The sequence below is a fragment of the Ptychodera flava genome, chromosome 7 (genome assembly GCF_041260155.1).
Source record: "Ptychodera flava strain L36383 chromosome 7, AS_Pfla_20210202, whole genome shotgun sequence".
Classification (NCBI taxonomy): Eukaryota; Metazoa; Hemichordata; class Enteropneusta; family Ptychoderidae; genus Ptychodera; species Ptychodera flava.
Window position 1 is genome coordinate 4545326 of NC_091934.1, and position 19855 is coordinate 4565180.

Sequence of the window (19855 nt, forward strand, 5' to 3'; positions counted from 1 at the left end):
CCTAGCTAATGTGGATAGACCTGCTGTTGATAACACTTGATGACACCTTCAATATTGTTTTCCGATTTACAGAATAGCTGCTTGACAATTCAAAGCATCTGGAAATTGACTTGCTGACATCAATTGCATCAAATGACAAGCCCTCATATTTTGTAATGATTTGAGAGACTGTGTAATATAACAATACCAATCACTGCATGAAATTTTGTAACAAACACAAAATCTTTTTTGAATTAAACTGGAGAAATATTTCACAGTGACATCTCTCACATACACAAATAAACAAACAAAAATACAAAGACAGATAGAAACCAAAATGAAATCAGTCTTGGGTAGCTATCAAAGTGTGCACTAGTAAGCCAAATATTGATAACTTAAATCTCTTCTCATGATTATTGAATTGAAAACATTCAGTATGTGCTCTAAATAATTGCTCGTTAATGCTAAAATTGAAAGTACTCCTAACTACTGGTTGTTCATGGTTAATGTATGGGCAGCTATCTCTGAGGTAGTCCCTGATGACACATCCTGGATACCCACATGACATCAAATGCCATTTATGAGAAGTTTTGAAATCAGAGAATACAGCAAATGCACGGTCAGTTCAAAATGTTGTAACATAGGGATAACATTGACTGACCTTTCAATGATAACAACAAAGTAATTTAACACAGAGCAATGGAATGTGAAGAAAATGCCACATCAATGTCTGAAGTGTTCAATAAATTTGAAATGCAGTCATACATTTCCTACTATTCACTGTAAATGCTGAGACCAGTCATTTTGTAAATTATGACTGCTACTTTATTGTTCAGACTTTCTCATTGGCTATAAAAGGAGAAGAATTTAGAAATTGGCAGATGCTGCAATCTTTATCATGCAGGCTTTCGTTTACTTTATTGATGGCAACAGACATATCACAACCTTGACAAATTGTTGATGAATTATATTGACCACATTTTTACATTATTATATATATATATATATATATATATATATATATATATATATATATATATATATATATATATATATATATATTCCATGGTATTTTTCTCTGTTTGACGTCATCGTATACGAGTGTTTTTTGTGGAGCCGTACAACTTCAAGCAGTACCATTGCAGGAAAAAAGTTCCAGTGGATGACGTACAACAGCGTGTAATATGGATTTCTTATCTGTGCTAGTGTACGTCACACAGGTGGAGATACGGGCATGTTCATGTGGTAACAGTAATAACTACACTGTTTCCTTGTATACTTTGCAGTCACTTCCAGTATTAATGTTTCTTCCACTTCCTGTATATTTTGTTACTTATCTTATATTGGAATATTGTATTCTGCAGACTGTGACTTGCTTTGTCTCTGAAATATCAATATGAAAGCTTAATTACATCAAATACAAATAAAGATAATCTGAACAGGCACTGTGTCAAATTTTTCCATTTCAGAAGAACTCCATATTTGAGAAAAAGGAGATTCAAATGGTCAAATGAGTAGGAAAGAGGTTGATACCTGTAAATCTTGTGTAGATTATGTTTATTCAACTTTCATTTTCTCAAATCTTTCTTTGAATAAAATCATCATTTTATACAATATAGAGGTTTAAGAGAAAAGTATTCTGTTTCGCTAGTCAAGTTTTTGCTTCACTATAAAGTATTTGGTTTCTCAATTTTTCTGCAGCACATGTGTTAGTTTTTGGAAAAAGTAAAGTTCTCTGTCTCAAGCTAAGAGATGACAATAGAGAATTAGGGAGCAAATGATGGCGGTGGGTTATTATTACCCAGTAAAGTGATCATTCAATATAGAGGTTAATACATACATAAAGTATCTTTAAATATTGGTTCAGATCAGAAATGCTTGGCTTCACTGAAACATACTGTTATCTTTTATTAACCCTTTGAGCGCTACAATTTTCTCCCACCAATTTAGGGCAAAAGTTTTAGGGCAAAATTTTACCAATTTTTATGATTTTTCTTTAACTTTTGGACAATTTGGGACCAAATGGACATCACAGTTCATTGGCTACAGTTTTTTTCTCAAAATTTTGCCAAAAATCTGAGAAAAATTGACTGGCATTTACTTTATAAAGGACACAAAGTAGACTCTTGCGCTCAAAGAGTTAAAGATTTCTCCATGGTACATAGAACACCTCATAGTATGAAACAGCTTTGAATTTGTTTGATTTTTAACTCACCTCTGTGGATTCAGAATGATCACCATCATGTCTTCGTCTATCAGGATCCTTGAGCCGACCTAGTCCTTTTCCGTCTTTGGATTCATTTGGTCTGACCCTTGACCTCTTAGCTTTCTTCCTCTTGATTTCATGATGGTCATTTTCAACATAATTTATTTCGTATTTGACAGTTTTTTCTTCATCTCTTTGCTGTCTCTTTGCCATGTTTTCTGTCCAAGTTTTATTGATTTGCTGACAGAGTTCCTGGATGGATCAAGGAAAGTATTTATACATTCTGTCAGGAATTGGTTTATCATTCTGAAGATACAATTTTTGACTCTATATTGAGGGAATAGAGGGCATCATATTGACTATTATAATTTATATGGGCAACGGCAAGAGAAAAGCCAAAACATGATGAGAGAAGTCAAGCGTGTTGCTTTTGCTTTCCTTTTGCACAAGCCCTTATAAAGAGCATTAACGGTCAGCGTGTAGCCCTTTATAACTATTATAACATCGGCAAACATTAGAAAATCCAAAATGATCAAGATATCATGTAGCATGCAATATGAAAGGGGAATGAGCTTGATCACCACCATACTAATTGTGCACCTGTGATAGCTGTCCTACAAGTCCAATGCTAGAGACATAGAAAAGACATCACGGGACCAGCCAGGGCACAGCCCTGAGTCATGACAACGTCAAGCCCTTGTTCATTGCAAATGAAACTGAATGGCTGAAAATGACAAATGCAAGCTCTGAAAGGATAATGGTACGAACATCCATCTCAGATGAGCCAGAGACAGAGACACACCTACTCAGGTGAGAAATTCTATCTTTGCCCATAGGAGTGTAGGAGACCATCCATCACATATGAAGGATGAAATACTGTCAAATCATGAATTCTCTCAAACAGCAATTTTAGTCAATACTTTTCCTATAAGAGACATTCATAGGTTAATTGACACAGGCATGGCTTTTTCAACTAATGTCTGACTTTCATACTAGAGAGCATAACATGCCAAATTAAGATAATTTCTTGTCATGTACTCTTTAAGAAACAACATTCTTTAAAGGGAAATCACTATACTGGACAGTAAAGTCTCAGAAATTACAAAATGATTAATTAACTGAACTAATTAAACAGGAAATAAGTTGAAGGTACACCTTTAGATCAAATGTCTCATTGTGAGTTGAAAACTTTACACTGTGATAGGTAGTTCTACACAAATGCTTACCTGGTACTTCTGATTTGCTGCTTTCATTTCTTTTTGTGAAGCTTTATACTGCAAGGTATCAGTAAATTATACAAAGATTAATGATAAAAGATTAGTCAATCAACATTGGGAAAGTGTTCCTAACACAAAACAGCTAGTACTTAACACTTTTGTCAATAGCATATAACATTCCAGTGTTTCAACTTGATTTTTCCCCATTACATGCTTTTTTGCATTACTAATTGACAATTGCATATATTTGTTTCAAATTTTGCCTTAAAGATTACCATTGACATAATTGCTTCAATTACTGATATACACATGATTTATGGGGGTGCTGCACCAAACACAGCATATTTTGCTAAAAAATCATTTTTTTGCAAATATCTATTCAATTTTAATTAATTTGTTATTCCAACATTAAAATATTGGATGGGTTCACCTTGTAGCTTGTAAAGCAGTCGAAAGTTGCGTGATAAAGAAGTGTCAATTTATGTAAATGTATGCAAATCACCTGATTTCCTGGCTTATTTTTCCTCCCAAGTTTGAAATTTCCAAAGAATTTAACCCTAATCTGGCTAGGTCAAATTTTCTGAAATTTTCATATTATGTTCTTTAAATGCTATTTAACAAAGCGACTATTTTGTTTGGCAATAAGTTCTTACATTTTGAATAACAGGCATTTCGATTTTGCTTATCAGGATTCTAATCAATTTTTTTATTGTCAGTCTTTAAACCCTTGCCATTTTAGAACTAGGATAGATAATGCCAAGTAAAATACTCATTTTTTTCTACATATACTCTTCTTTCAAGTAAAATATTACATTTCAGAAAATAACATCAAGTTTTTTACTTAAATTAATTTTTATCATTACTACCAAAGTTGAGGTTTTTTCCCAAATTTACACCCACTTCATCTTTTGATTAAACTACTGCTATCATACTAAACTTTAGAGTCTCTGCACTTTGAAAATATATAGTATGAGGGGGTTTCCTTGTCATCTTAGATGAGAAATATGGCTTTGAAAAAATACCGTCAAGCCTCAAGGACAGTGTGCTCACATTCAGTTTGAGTTGGTCCATTCAGAAAATATTTAAACCAGAAAAACAAGAATGACAAAAGCAAATAGGTCTGCAACTTAGGTACTGGAGGTCATCTTCAGGAACATGAATATCAACTTCTATAGCAATCGGACAAGCAGATCCTACATACATAAGCAAATATCAACTAAAAAATTAGCCAGATAAGGCTTGACAAAAAGAAAAGATTGGAAGAGTGGGGAAAAAATAAAGAGTGGGGAAAAAATGTACAAGGGATCTCATAAACAGTAATGCTACCTCATCAATCTTCTTGACGCTACCTTCTCCTGAATATCAAATGTTCCACCCCTTGGTATTGCATAACGCCAGATGACAGGAAATGTATTTACAACCTTGGGGATTTTTTAATTTAATAGGATGAGTGTTATCATTCTAATGTAAACAGCACTTAAGTTAGTTACAAATAGTGAAATGCCTCCACTATGGGCAGTGATTACAACATCTGGCATTATCCTGGATCCAAATTTTTCATCAGTTCTTGTGTGTCTTACGTAGAAAAGTTGCAAAAATTGGTCTGCAATAAAAAAAATCACCTCAGCTTTGTTTTTTGGATCAAATTTTCCTACAAATTGATACCAAATATGACAAAATTATGTTCACAGCCTTCGAAACTGTCTCACAACATATGCTGGGTTGGTGTAGGTCATTTAAGGTCACAAACTGTGAAAATTACCTGAAATACAATAATTTTGGGGGTTTCCCGCCACTTTGAGCAGAAAATTTATCTAATAACATCCCTTGGAAGGAAAAACAAGAATGACAAAAGCAAATAAGGTCTCCAACAGAGGTACTGGAGGTCATCTTTAGGAACATGCATATCAACAAAAAATAGACAGAGAAGGCTTGATAAAAGAAAAGGTGGGAGTGGGCAAAACGATGTACAAGGGATCTGGTAAAAAAGTAATGCTACCTCATCAATCTTCTAGACCCTACCCCCTCCTGAATATCAATTTTGAGGGATGCGGCACACGCGATATGAGTGAAACGCGCACGATTGTTGAAATAAAATTGCTACAAAGCCCTGAAAATTGCGCGTCACGCGTCTCCCGTATTCGGGACTCCGCGTACTATACAAAAATGGAAAGTTATTGGACGCTCAAACTCCTATAGGTTACGGCAGTAGGTGTATAATAATAGTTCTTATTTAATGCAGATGACACACAATATCTCACATGAATGTGTGCATTTCTATCTACACAAACTGGTGATAGTCCAATGACCTTGAGATATTTCATCTCAGGGCATTGGTGGACAGCATTATAGAATGACAATGTTAACTAAATCCTTTCGTCTTATGGTAAAGTACACTGCCAAATGGTATATAGTTATATGTATGTTATGGGGTTTTCTGGTAATTAATCTATGCTCACAAAACCTGAATGTAGAATAATATTGATCAACCATCACGCATGTATCATTTTGTACATACAGCATATGAGTCAGAGAAGACAATGCAATATACTTGACTTTTCGAGCAGTACACCATGAATGTTAAAATACAATAAAATGCACTAAATACAAATGAATCAACTAGTTCAGCTTTAATAAGTATCTTCATTGAAAGTTTAGCATCATCTGCTCGAAACTGAGTCAGTTTTGGAAAAGTGTAAAAATAAATTGTGCATAGTTTATCATTTTACTGTTTTTAATTTCAAGTTTAAAGGTTCATTCAACTTATCTTTTCCCCTCAAAGCAAACTTAACTATTTAATGCGGCATACAGGTCATTGTATATGCAGGCGCTTAGTTGGATGTAATGAGAGATACCATAGCAGGAGAACATGGACGACTGTTGTGAATGATAGTAGCAATGTGATGAAATGCAAAAATACCTTTAATGCTATTGTGATACCAAATGACAAGTGAGCCACTGCAACCAGACATGCCAGACAGGTAATGCAGATCAAATCAAACAATTTTGCATCTTTGACATCTGTATAAACTGATGCTGTAGCATTCTGGACAACCATTATGCACTGAAATGTCATGCAGAAGAGGATGTATTTGTCCTGTAATGAAAATAGTCACATTGCTTTCATTACTTTGATTTGAAAGAGAAAATGATGAGTCTGTTCAAATAAATTTTATAAAACCACAACTGTAATTCACACCAAAGTTTTCATGACAAGACAACAGAAGCAGCAAGCAAATCATTTTTTTTTTTTTTTTTTAACAGAACAGTAAATTCCTATTTTTATTAGAACTGAAATTTAATAATAAGCTGCTGCTAGAAAATACTTTGGATAGAAACAAATCACGTTGCTTCAAATAACGTTTTCACTGTGTTGAGAAACAATTTGAACACAATGACTGATTAAATTTTAAGGAAAAGCTGTGATGGTAAAATGACTGTGGCAGAGTCGGAAGCATTTCTATACATACACATTTTAAAATGAAGCATTGACTCGACAAACAGCTCTTTCATTGTGCATGCAAGAATATTTACAATGCTTTTGTTTTTGCTTTTCAGTTGCAATATTGATGATATTGTTTTTTTTACTGTCGAATCTAATAATTTTTTCTAGAATTATTAATAACTTTTTATCTGTTTTTTATTCTATTTATGTCTCGATGTTTATTTTTATTTACTTATCTGATTTCTTGGATTTTTTAACTTTTTGTAACCATTTTAATTCACAGATGACAGTGTTTTGCCACTCAGCCAAGCACTAGGTTACCAGCCTGGCAAGTAAGACAAAAACTGGTGGTAGGGGACTGTACAGCAGGATGAAATGGACACTTATTCACATGCAATGAGAGATAGCAGACAAAAAATTGCCATTGTTCGTTACCTATGCAGTGACTGTAATTCTGTGATCTTTGAAATGAAAGCAGCATTTAGACTCTCAATGTTGTTTGATTTTTTGAACACTTACACAAGAGATACTATAAAAACTTGAAGCAGAGTCTTCTATTAGGAAATCTGTTCAGCCATTGCAACCCTTGAGGACGCGTCTGAAAAGCATCTATTTTCTGATCTCATAATCTCAATCAGGTAATGGTGAAGTCTGTTCAGGGCCCCCACCCCCATCTGATTATTGTTATGCAAATTATCTGTGGTCTTGATTTGTCAACATAAATTATTTTTCCTATACATGTACCCTACTTTTTCAGGACTTTGTGCTCTCTGTATTTGTTGCCTTCTTTTGTTTTTCATTATGACTGAATAAATTTGAAAACTATTTGCAGATAATCTAATCTTAAAACTATTCAATAATACCATAACAAGAATTAAAGGGACATTATCGCTATCTTTTGACCCTTTTTACACCAATATTGTTGCAAACGAGCAGTTGCTGATGTTGTTCGATTTATTGAAAGATGTCTAAAAAATGGTCGACTATAGACAACTTCCATCCAATTTTGCCTACACTGTGCAGAAAAACCTCGGGTCAGGGGTTATCAGTAGCCCACCTAAACCTCTGACCCCAGGTTTTTCTACACAGTGTAGGCAAGATGGGATGGAAGTGTCTATAGTCGACCATTTTTTAGATATCTTTCAATAAGTCGAACAACATCAGCACTTGTTCGTTTGCAACAATATTGGTGAAAAAAAGAGTCAAAAGATAGCAATAATGTACCTTTAATACCTGACCATATTGAGATAATATATTAACACCAAGATGCACATACCAGAATGGTTAGATAGGATATCGTTGGTAAACTCTGTGACACGACAAATTTGAATGCAACTGATGTCAACAGTAAAGTGAGGGTGACGCTGAGTCTATCTGCAGGTTCAAATGGATCCACCGAAAACGATGCAAACGTCATACACATGATAAGGAACTGTATAGGAAAGCATAAGTAAGTTATGTTATTTCTTTAAATTTGTACAAAAATAAATCTCATTGAACAAACAATAAAAATGTATATGACCATGCATAATCCTTCCTAAGATGGACACTGAGATAATATGTGAAATGTAGATGACATTGTGTTGTCCTTCCGAAGAGGGACAATGAGATAATATGTAAAATGTAGATGACATTGTGTTGTCCTTCCGAAGATGGACAGTGAGATAATATGTGAAATGCATAGTCCTTCCACGGAGGGACAGCGAGATATGTGAGATGTGGAAATGTGTTCCATGAAAGGAATGACCGATACAAACCAAATTTCATAAGAACTTTTACTTATTATTATTTATTTAAGCTTATTATTTAAGCTTTTACTTATTTCTATACTGTTCAGTTATCTCAGTTCCATGCCTACACTTAAATACACTTTTATAAACCAAACATTTCTCTAGACTGAACAATTCTTCCAATAGCCAGTGGTGTTTGATATTGTCAAGTTTAACTGTTTACTCTTGAAGATGCGTTTTGAACACATAACTGTTATAAAAGTAACAGTTTGGTTGGTCTTAAGATTGAAATTTACTGAATCGTCATTCTGAGTAGATCTTAGCAAAGAAGAGCAAACACAAATTAACCCTTTGAGTGCCAAAGTAAATTTTTGAAGCCTTTACAAAATACACCCCAGTCAATGTTTTTCAGATTTTTGCCAAAATTTTGATATAGAAACTGTAGCCTATGTAATGTGATGTCCATTTTGTTCAAATTTAGCACAAAAGTTACAGATAATTTATATACATATAACACGGTTCCCACCATGTCTTGACCAATCAGATCGCTGTATTTGTGCCATCAATATACTGGTATGATATAATTTGGAATGAATATGAGGGTGCTCTTGCCATATCCCCATCCCTATAGTCTTTGATAAAATATATTTATATATATTTAAAGCTCTGTAAGCTGTATCTTTTGGCTATCTTTTAGAACTTTTGTTTTGTGGTTTCCCTACACTTTCTGCATTGAATCCCTAAATTGTAATTTACTGCGAAGTATTTATCATATCAACACAACCTATATGAGTATAATCTACATTGTAATTGTTGAAAATTGTATTCAAGTCCGGACTAGAATTCATTTGTAAACAATAAACAATGATCACTACACTCATACAAGCTCTGTTAACAAAAGAATATTCAAAATTTAAACATGACAAATGGATTAGGGTCAGAAAGGGTAGTTGATGTACAGAAGCAGAATACTGAAAAACTTACCACAAGTTACAGCTTATGTCCCTTTAATATATAGAATGCTGTCCACGCCTGATTCTCTGTAATCAGGTCAATAATTACCATTGATAACAACTGGCTTGGACCATACCATGTGGTGAAATGGTTATGGATTACCTGGTAATCTTTCCAATTGGATATGGATGACATAGCATGACAAATAATGACAGTGATGATCATTTGGTATTCACATCAGACTCATTGGTACACACAGACATACATACCTTTGTATGGTCATACTGGCATAACTAAGGCTACCTATTGGTCCCAATAATTTAAATGATAAAATAATGTAAATTCATTGCTCTTAAAAAAGTAAAGGGACAAAGTCGCGCATTTTTCATGAATTTTGTTTGACACGAGATACTACTGATATTATTTGACATGTTGAAAGATACTGAATGAATGGATGACCATGCATATATTCAATCCCAATTTTAGACAAATTAAATGAAACCATGGCGAAAATGAATTAATGGTCATGACCACTGATTCATTTTCGCGATGGTTTCATGTATCGTGTTTTAAACCGGGGTCAAATATGTGCATGGTCACCCATTCATTCAGTATCTTTCAACATGTCAAACAATATAAGTAGTATCTCGTATCAAACAAAATAAATGAAAAAATGGGTGATTTTGTCCCTTTGAAATGAAACTCTAGTTACCATGATCAAAGCAACATTCCAAAGATAGAAACCAATTCTCCTCTGTACATGTGCTGTGATATGATACATGGGATATTTGCGGTGGGAGCCAGTCAATTCTCTATCTTCATCTACTGCTTGGCTTATTACATGCTTGTGCAGGTCCCACTCTTGTGCCCCTGTAATTAATTGCATTACAGTGTCATCCACATTGTAACACTTCATGATAATTCAGTTTCTATACAGCTGACAAAAGAACTCCACTGCTCCAGTGATTTTGTAAGAATTTTTGTAAACGACTTGGAACTTGGAAATAGGATGACAATCCTTGGAACCATGATAGCAATCCCCGGTCCAATCACACGTGAATACATTGATATGTACATATACATGTACATAAAGTCATGTCAATCAATTTGGAAACTGCAAACAGTAATTAGACAACTTTATTATCCTGAAAGTCATCTTTCAGTTCTTTGAGTTCCACTATAGGAAAAAATTGTGAGACTGGAGCGAGAAAGTGACGCTTTCTCGCAATTGGTGAGAATGAATCTCTTGTCATTCTATTGGTAAGAATTTTTGAATTCTCACCGGTGAGCAGTGAAAAAATACACTCCTTGGTGAGATAATATATTCTCACTGGTGAGAATGGAAATTCTCACCAAGCACTGTGAAAATGGTAATTTTTAGGGTCAGAATGAACCAGACTCACCATTCATTGCTGAGAATCAGCCAGATTTGTTGTTCACTGATGTGAATCAATCTGGGTAATTCTCTGTCGACAAAAGAATATTCGAAATTTCAGCGTGACAAACGGATTAGGGTCAGACAGGGTAGAGGTTGGTTGCCACGGACAAGTAACTTTTGGTTATTGACCTGAAAATTAAGTCAGTATTCATTGAAAATTCTAAAACTGGACCCATTGACACCAAAGCTTGCTCATGACTTTCATTGCATGCAGTCTTGCCACGATGCCACTCACTGTCACTCAACAAGTTAACATTGAGGAGTACGTTTCAGTAAAAGTCCCATTTTTTGTCGTGATTTTTCACCACTGGATTTTATTTTTACATCATTATAAACGTTCATACAAAGCACAAAAAACGCTGTGTGTTTCTTTTTTTACCATATTGACATATTGTGAGACACCGTAACCTTACAGTCAATGCAATGAAGTTTAGTGAATGACTACGCTCCACCAGCTGAACAGCTTTTTCATATGCAAAATCAGCGTACAGTATTTAACCGCTGGTATTGTTTGAACTGCATTTTATTAAAAGCGATTATATGATTCTTTTCATCAACTCTTCATGCAATTTTATGAAAAATCTTATGGAAATGTTCACAATGACATATAATATGATTATTTTTTGTTGTTTAAGTCTGTGTTCCCTCACTAGAAAATCGCTCACGTGAATTTGATTTCTAGGTAATTATTTTTTTCACTTGTCCCGTCGGGCAAGTGGCATCGGAGGTTCACTTCATTAGGGAAAGTCTGCATTAACTTGCATGGTACCTGAAACCCGAGTCCTTGCCTGACCAACTCGGGTGACAAACAGAAGACTTTTAATCCCCAAAGGTGTTAATGTCTCATTGTTACGTGTATCTTATCCAGTTGGTGCCATTGTAGTGCTATTGTAGGAAAGGCAGGTCTGTGAAATTGATCCTCTGATAACTAAATAGGGAATACGGCTAGTTTTTCAATCGGATTCGAACCCACAACATACGGCATCAGTCGCCTAGCTGAGAGGCCACAGAGAGAACCGCTTGGCTCGGAAGTAGGGTATTCCTAAGTTAATGGAGCTTTCCCTTAATATGCCCGAACGCGACTTTCACTTGCCCCAGGTAATCGGGCAACCCTTAGTGTCTTTCCTTGATATAGGAGTAATAACATCAGTGATAAGATACACATAAATCTATGTGTCTATTTATTTCCCCGGCTGAACAGTAATAAAATGTTTTGCACAAAGAACAAACAGCCAATGAAAGCCCCATACTAAAAGAGAAACTCTAAAAGGTCCAAGCTACTGTTACCAGTGGATTTCTCATAGTGTAAACTTACCTGTAAATGTATCTATTCGGATGCTATCTTTAATGCTCATATTTTTCTTGAATTGTACATCAGTATCAGGCCAGTCTGACATAATTCTGATGGTTAGGTCCTGCAATTTAACCACAGTAAATCATAGCCCAGTCCTCAGTCTCTCACTCTGTTAAGCATATTGTGCCTTATGCAGTCACCTGTAATCTAAATATGCCCATATATGGCCAAAGGGGCGTTCCTTGGTATTCAAAAGCCCATGTGAGGGCGCTGTTTTAAAAAGTGGCTGTGATTGGTTAGATTTTCTCTTTCCATGGTAACTGTGGCAAAATTGGAGCAGGTGACAGTATACCTTTAAAGGATCAATAGTTGTAACATTTGGATAATATTTTCATTATATATGTTGAAGAAAACAAGTTTATATTTTTAGTCTTCTGCCAAAAGTCTGTTGAATATTTCCTCAACCTTGCTGATGCAATGCAATGTCTACATTGTGCCATGTTACTGCTGACAATGAATTCACGTCTGGACAACAATTCAATTGTCAATGATAACATATTGGGTAGTACAGTACATACACACAAAAGTTGTGTTGACAAATTGAACTCTTTGAACACTAGGTTGTTTGGTATGATTTGAGAATAGAAGATAAAATGTATTTCATAAATACAACAAATATTATGGAATGAAGCCACTGAATTACAAATTCATGACAAACTTTACTGAGTCAGCATTTTTATTCTACCTACAGTCCTCTATTCACCAGTCTAGAAACACCTATTGTAAAAGGTGACAATCACCTAGACCGCAAAGCCAATCCGAAACACAAGACGTGGTCACGTGATACTAGTGCGTCGCTAATAATGTGTTTTACCTCTGTGTCAAGACGTTTGTACTGTATGCTTTTCTTGAATCTTCACTGTTTTAGGCACTATAAAGTGTTCTCTAAATAGATCTACCCAAGACACCACGACCCAAATACGTTTGAAAATTGTAAGAAATCCTCCTCTGTTTCTGGCAATTCAAAGTCAAATTCAAAAGCAAATGGGAGGGGAGTTATTGCTATTCTGATTACTTCTTGACTTCAGCAGTTTTGTGATTAAAGATTACATTGTGCGTAATTTTACCATCACTGGGTTGGTTGGATACTCAGACTCTATGCAACCCACAACAAGACATTAAGGTTTTTTTGGCATGACATATTGCAAAAAAGAACACTTTTTGATAAAACAAAACAACCTAAATATTCTTAAACCCACACTTAATGCAAGTATGGCCACAATTTAAAGTGAGATTAAATAATTGACGAAGCTTTGCAACTTTGGATTTGTACAGGTTCCTTCTTGTTCCTTCTTTGAAAAATAATAAACGAGCAAAGTGTTTTCATTATATCACTGTTTGAACAAATGTGAACGTAGTTATCAAAGAAAGAACTGTCAAAGCAAATTTGATACCTATTGGGGAAACTACTGGCAAAAAGCACTTTCAAAACCATTTGACAAACACTTGATGAAAGCAATTCTTTGCCAAATATGACAATTCCCCTCATAAGGAATTTTCATAATGCTTTAAACAAATTTTAACAGGATCATCATCCATTTGAAAAGTTTTGTACGTAAGTCGTTTCTGAGCGGCAGACATGGGAATTAGACAGACATTTAACAATGCAGTTCTTACTAGACCAATAAACTCATTGCATCAATAGTTGATGATCCCTATCATACCAATGGGATAAACATTTTACCATTCTGATTCAAAACCAAAAGCACTGTGATAATTTGATCAGCTTGCTCAACTCATTCCATGGAGACTTGACATGACCATGATGTATCAACTGAATCACAATTTGAATACCAGGCCATTGATAAATGCCCTGCATTGACAGTTGATTGCCTTGATACATCCACAGTACTTACTATTATACTATCAGATTAAAGTATCTTGATAAATTATCACCAATTACCCTGATAAATTCAGTGGCAATGGATCTTGTAGTTATTTAACATGACATTGACAATAGTTTACCTGACAGTCAAAGGGGAAATCATAGAGTTCCATGGGTTCTTTAAAAGTTGCCTTCAGTCGAAAATTCATGGCAGCATAGGGAATACCATCATCACTGTCTTTGTCTTCATACAAGTGATGTTTAGTTTCCATTTTATCAACAGAAATTGCATTGGTAAACACCAACCTGGGGTGCCATTGTTCTTCCCAAATAACTTCCTGGAAGAAACACATAAATTAAATGATTACTGAAAAATATCACCGTAGATATGGTAATGTCCATATTCTTCGTTGCTTTACCAATCATGCCTTTAAGTGCAAGCTAAACTGAAGCACCACAGACTTCAGAAAGCTCTCATTGAAACAAGAAAGTTTAACACCATTGTAAGTTCTGGCATGCATTGAGAAATTTCCTAAAAATTCCTAAATAGACTCAGAGGAGAGAAATACCATCAGTTACACACAGATGGCAAACTTGTCAGTGGAAATACAAAATCAATTTTTCTGTATATTTCATTAACTGTGCAATAATATTACATGTAGACATTCATTCTCTGCCTAAACATGAAATTAATTACAGATTGTTTTGATTCAAACTTTCAAATCGAACTTTTGATGGATATTGTTTCTAAATGTTCAACATAAAACTTGTGAGCAACTAAAACAGGCAAAATTCTGACAGTAAAAGTAACAAAACAACAAATACTAAATCACAATGCATGAGACCTAAAACAGTTTAATAAGTAGACAAAATTTGCTACATCCTGTCGTATTTTGTTTTTATTTTTCACTAGTGAAATAAGTAATTTGTTTGAAGTTATTTTCAAATGACATTTTTTTTTTATACAACATCATTTACAGATTCCCACAAATGGAATAACCTTTGTTTCTTTCATTTTTCATCGACAGCACTTCTTGAGTGGAGGCAGACAAGCTCTGTTTTCTGAATGTAAACTTTAAAACGTAGTACCAATTATGACACTTACAGACACTTAACTGACTATCTGAATTTGATGTGGTTTTACATGACTGCATAAAAGCATGGCATTGTTTTTCAGAAAAGTGTTGTTTCAAATCATGAAAAGATAAAGTATGTCACATCAATAATTTGTTCTCTTACCTCACGATTTTTGCCAATCAAGGTAGGTTCTTTCCAAATTGCACTTAGCCATATTTCTGTCGTAAATTCCTGCTTTACTGTGTCTATATCACCAACACTTATTATATTACATCGAATAAGTACTGTCACCTGATAATGCAATGATATAAAAATAACATTAAAAATTAGTTATACAGCAAATGTTGTAAGTAAGAATAACAGATCTATCTATTCCTGGATAGAATCTTAACCAGTATATTCAAATACACTATATTTTATTTATTTATTTTACTTCCTCACTGGCATACATAGACAAGACAGAACAGAGAGATTCAAAACAAGTCATCGGTGATGACACAGTCCCCACTTGTTAATGGGTACTTTTATTAATGACAAGTCCTCGGAGAGAAAAGAGTCCTCTTCATTGATTAGGTCACAGTGATTCAAAATACTGCAATACAGATGGGGCTTATTGGCCGAGAATGAGTTCCATGGTGGTAAAAACATAAAACCAATGTAGGCCGCCATCCTAATTACACTTGAAAAGGTCATTATATGAGTAAATTAGTAATTAATCAACAGGGTGTTGCTAAAAACATTTTTGCTTCCTATCATAACACTGACAGATTATAACCAGTACCATATTTCATAAAGTTTGATGTAGTGCTTCTGGACATTCACCCTAAAACCAAAAATTCACAATATAAATGCAAATTAGCAGTTAATTTAAATGATACTACTAAGTGTCATTGAATTGTATTTACAACGCTATGAGATCAACATCTGTACCAAGTTTCAACAAAGTTGATGCAGTATTTGTGGACATATCACAAAATACCATCAATGACACTGTAGCTTCTCTAATGTGTGGCCAGGTCAGATAATTGGTTGTTGGCATGGAGTTGTAGGCAAATAGTTGATGATGTAGCGGCATGAGGTGGATATAGACCCAAAGAACCCAAAGGATGATTAAATATAAATCAGAAAAAATTCTAAGTTACAGTATAAACTGCCTAAAGATAGTTCAATGTGAAAAGAAGTTAAATAATTCAGAAATAAGAAATAACAATCCTGAACATTGAAATAGTAATGACGCACTCTCCTCTGAAAGAGTATGAGGCACTTCCCTGCTGACCTGAGTGTATGTGAAATGCACAACCTGGTGTTTGTAAATTAAATTTACCGTATACCAAGTAAATATTTTAAGTCAATTAAACTGTTTTTAATGCAATGATGAAAATGATGAAAAATGCTTATTGGGGGTTTGAGTTCGTAAACGTACCTGACAGCCAATAATTGTCATAGTATAGAAAAAAATTGAAAGTGATGAAATTACTGTTTTAATAGGCATATTTTCCTTGAAATACATGACCCTGTAAAGAATATATGCTAAAGTGTTTAAAAGTAAATTCTTTTAAGAACAGTGATAAAGGATTTTTATTCTTTGAGTTTAACATATTCAAACATTGCAGTTTATTCAATGTTGTGCAGTGCAAAATTTATAAAATGACTGAAAAATACAAATTTTGGAAGAATTACAGTCTTTGTGATGTAAAATACCCATGAAATGTGCAACGCCAAGTGTTATGGCAAACCCCTCTTTCACAACTGAAAATTTTAGACACAGGTCGACAATATTCACAAAAAAGTTATGTGAATGGTGCAGGGAAATATGCTATCAAAGCAAGATAGAGTTCAACACGTCAAGTTGGATCTTGAATTATGCATTGATAATGTGCGTCAATGGATGAGGTCAAACATGCTGATCCTAAATGATGAAAAAACTGAGGTAGTTCACTTTTCATCGCGTTTTAAGAGAGATGGACTAAACTTTACAGTCTCAAGATCGGTACTTTTGATATTACCCCGTCCACTACAGTTAAAGATCTTGGTGTCCTGCACGATTCGAATGGTTCTATGTCAAATCAAATAAATAACACGTGTAAATCTGCCTTTTTTGCACTGTACAAAATCGGTAAAATTCGTTCTTTGATAGATATGCCGACCACAGAGAAATTAGTACATGCTTTTGTCACCTCACGACTAGACTATTGTAATAGCCTGATGCATGGGATTCCTGACTATCAGCTTAGAAAACTTCAGTCAGTTCAGAATGCGGCCGCACGTCTCGTAACACGCACTAAGAAATGTGAACACATCTCACCTGTTCTATTCCAACTTCATTGGTTGCCAGTGAAAGAGAGAATCAAGTTCAAAATTTTGCTTTTTGTTTTCAAAATTCTTCGTAGCGAATGTCCACAGTATTTGCAATCATTGGTAGCTATAAATATCCCTGAGCGTGCTCTCCGTTCATCTAACAAGATACTTCTTACCAGGCGTGACGCTAGGGGCACTACAGTTAATTATGGTCATCGCGCATTTGCAATTGCTGCCCCATTGTTGTGGAATGAGCTTTCTTTTGATGCTCACTGTCTTGGTTGGTCTTGTGAGTCTTTTAAACGTTGTCTTAAAACTCTTCTTTTTAAGCATGCTATAGTACTTATCTGTAATTTTTTTTATTGCTGAAATTGATTTGATATCATGTCTATATGTAATTTTATTGTAATGTACAGAGCACTGAGACGTAGTGTAGTGCGCTTTTAAGCAATAAATATTATTATTATTATTAACACAGTATGGCATACATAGCCCTGGACGCACGTGAGGTTGCTAGAAAATATAATTTTTACTGCTTGCGCATTGGCGGCTGATTGGCTAATGATAGGAAAAAATATTATGGTATAGCATCGCCAATTTTGGAAATGACCCGAACTGCTGATGCACACTGTACACATACTATATATATTAACTTGATGCACACTGTACACATACTATATATATTAACTTGATGCACACTGTACACATACTATATTAACTTGATGCACACTGTACACATATACTAAATACAAAGCTGGTGTAAACTCAGAAGGGGAAAATACCAAATAGCACTCTGATAAGGTGACAGATATCCTTTATGATTGACATAAGATCATGTAAATACTAATTTTGCTTTTTAGTGCATCAAATTGTCTGGAAATTAACAAGCTGATAATTCAATATGTGTTTAAAAGCGTGCGTTTCACAGGCTAAATCAAATGTCTCTGCTTGAAATCACTCAAAGCTGTCCTTTGCTATCCCCGGATCTGAGAAGAGTGCGTGATCATCGTGGCCATGGTAACGACGCTATCCTGTTGGTACATGTGCGAGATCATAAGCGGACGATCATATCTGATTGGTCTGTGGCAGATAGTAGGAGGCTGGCTTGGGGTAGGATATTAGACAGGGACAATTTCAAGATGTTTTGTATTTACTGGAAACCAACTGCTGTTAGGTTATAAAATCTATTTGCGCTGCGCGCTGCGGGTGTTGGACAGTCAGTAGGTAAGTCAGCATGCCAATGTCATGATCACAACAATAACATACAAACACGTACGTACCCTGCCGATTATATAATACCTTTTGGTTGTCCGCTCGCTTCGTGTGCCATACATCACTGTCCGTTTGCTTCGAATTTGCTTCGATTTCTTTCAAACTGTGCTCAATCCGTTGTAAACTATGTAAAGCAATCTCTAAAACCTCCTTCGTATCCATCATGTCATGATTTCAACATACTCTCTTTCGCGGATAGCGGAAATGGCGATGAACGCACTGAATAATCACGAATCCCGGGCGCTATGTATTATGGGATTAGGGCAAAGGTCAAGTGGGTATCAACCGACTCAGGCTTACGTAACTACGGTAAAGTTATAATAATGATAATAATAATCTTTATTACCCTTAATCATATTAATATTACAATTCAGTCTAGTCCGTTCCCAAAGCCATTTGATGTTAAAGCAAGAAAAAGAAGAAGAAACAAGAAAACTGAAGTATATCGAGGGTAGTGTAACACGAAAGTAGCTGGACTGCAAAGTAACCTAATTGTAACAAAGTAACTAAGTGAATAAAAGAACAACTACATAAATAAATAGATACATCACGTGTAAATAGAAATACGTAAAAAAGAAAACCATAAAAAAAGTATAGAAAATATATATATATTTACATGTAAATATGATATACATATATGTAAAGTTGAATATAACTCTTCACCACTTAAAACACTAATCATGTAAGAGTAGACTTGAAAGTGCTAAGTATTATCGTGCGAAACAGGTGCGTGTCGATTATTTCTTCAGACTTACACTCTGTATTTTACTCACAACGACATTTACTTGTATCGTTGTCAGCTATTTAGCAGAATTATTCTTTAAAACTGAAAAAAAACTACTGTTTTACATGGTTCCTCAACGTCTGATGCGTCGCCGGGGCCCGGGCGCTTGTGGTAGGCGTACGTTATCGTAGCTTATGTTCGACATTATTCGCACGTTGATTTGTACAAAATGGAACCAAATCACAAAATAAATTACTTTTAGATGTTCGTCGTTTCATAAATTGAGAAAACAAGTGGGATTTTGGCGATATTCTCAAAAATTTCCTTGAACGATTC

At 34.8% G+C, this 19855-nt stretch overlaps 1 protein-coding gene across 4 annotated transcripts; it reads right to left on the reverse strand.

The window, feature by feature from the left end:
- Window positions 1-203: 203 nt before the first annotated feature.
- On the reverse strand, window positions 204-19026 carry LOC139136612 (cys-loop ligand-gated ion channel-like). 4 transcript variants are annotated; one of them, XM_070704376.1, is made up of 10 exons: window positions 18823-19026; window positions 15388-15516; window positions 14289-14486; window positions 12285-12384; window positions 10244-10401; window positions 8124-8279; window positions 6323-6499; window positions 3412-3459; window positions 2195-2437; window positions 204-1362 (listed from the first exon to the last, which is right to left on the reverse strand). In XM_070704376.1, the coding sequence occupies exons 1-10, from the start codon at window positions 18958-18960 to the stop codon at window positions 1318-1320; spliced, it is 1392 nt and encodes a 463-aa protein (XP_070560477.1). In that variant the 5' UTR covers window positions 18961-19026; the 3' UTR covers window positions 204-1317. The 4 variants fall into 4 exon arrangements, with proteins under 4 accessions (XP_070560477.1, XP_070560478.1, XP_070560479.1 ...); XM_070704377.1 differs by lacking the exon at window positions 15388-15516; XM_070704378.1 differs by lacking the exon at window positions 6323-6499.
- Between the last annotated feature and the right edge of the window lie 829 nt (window positions 19027-19855).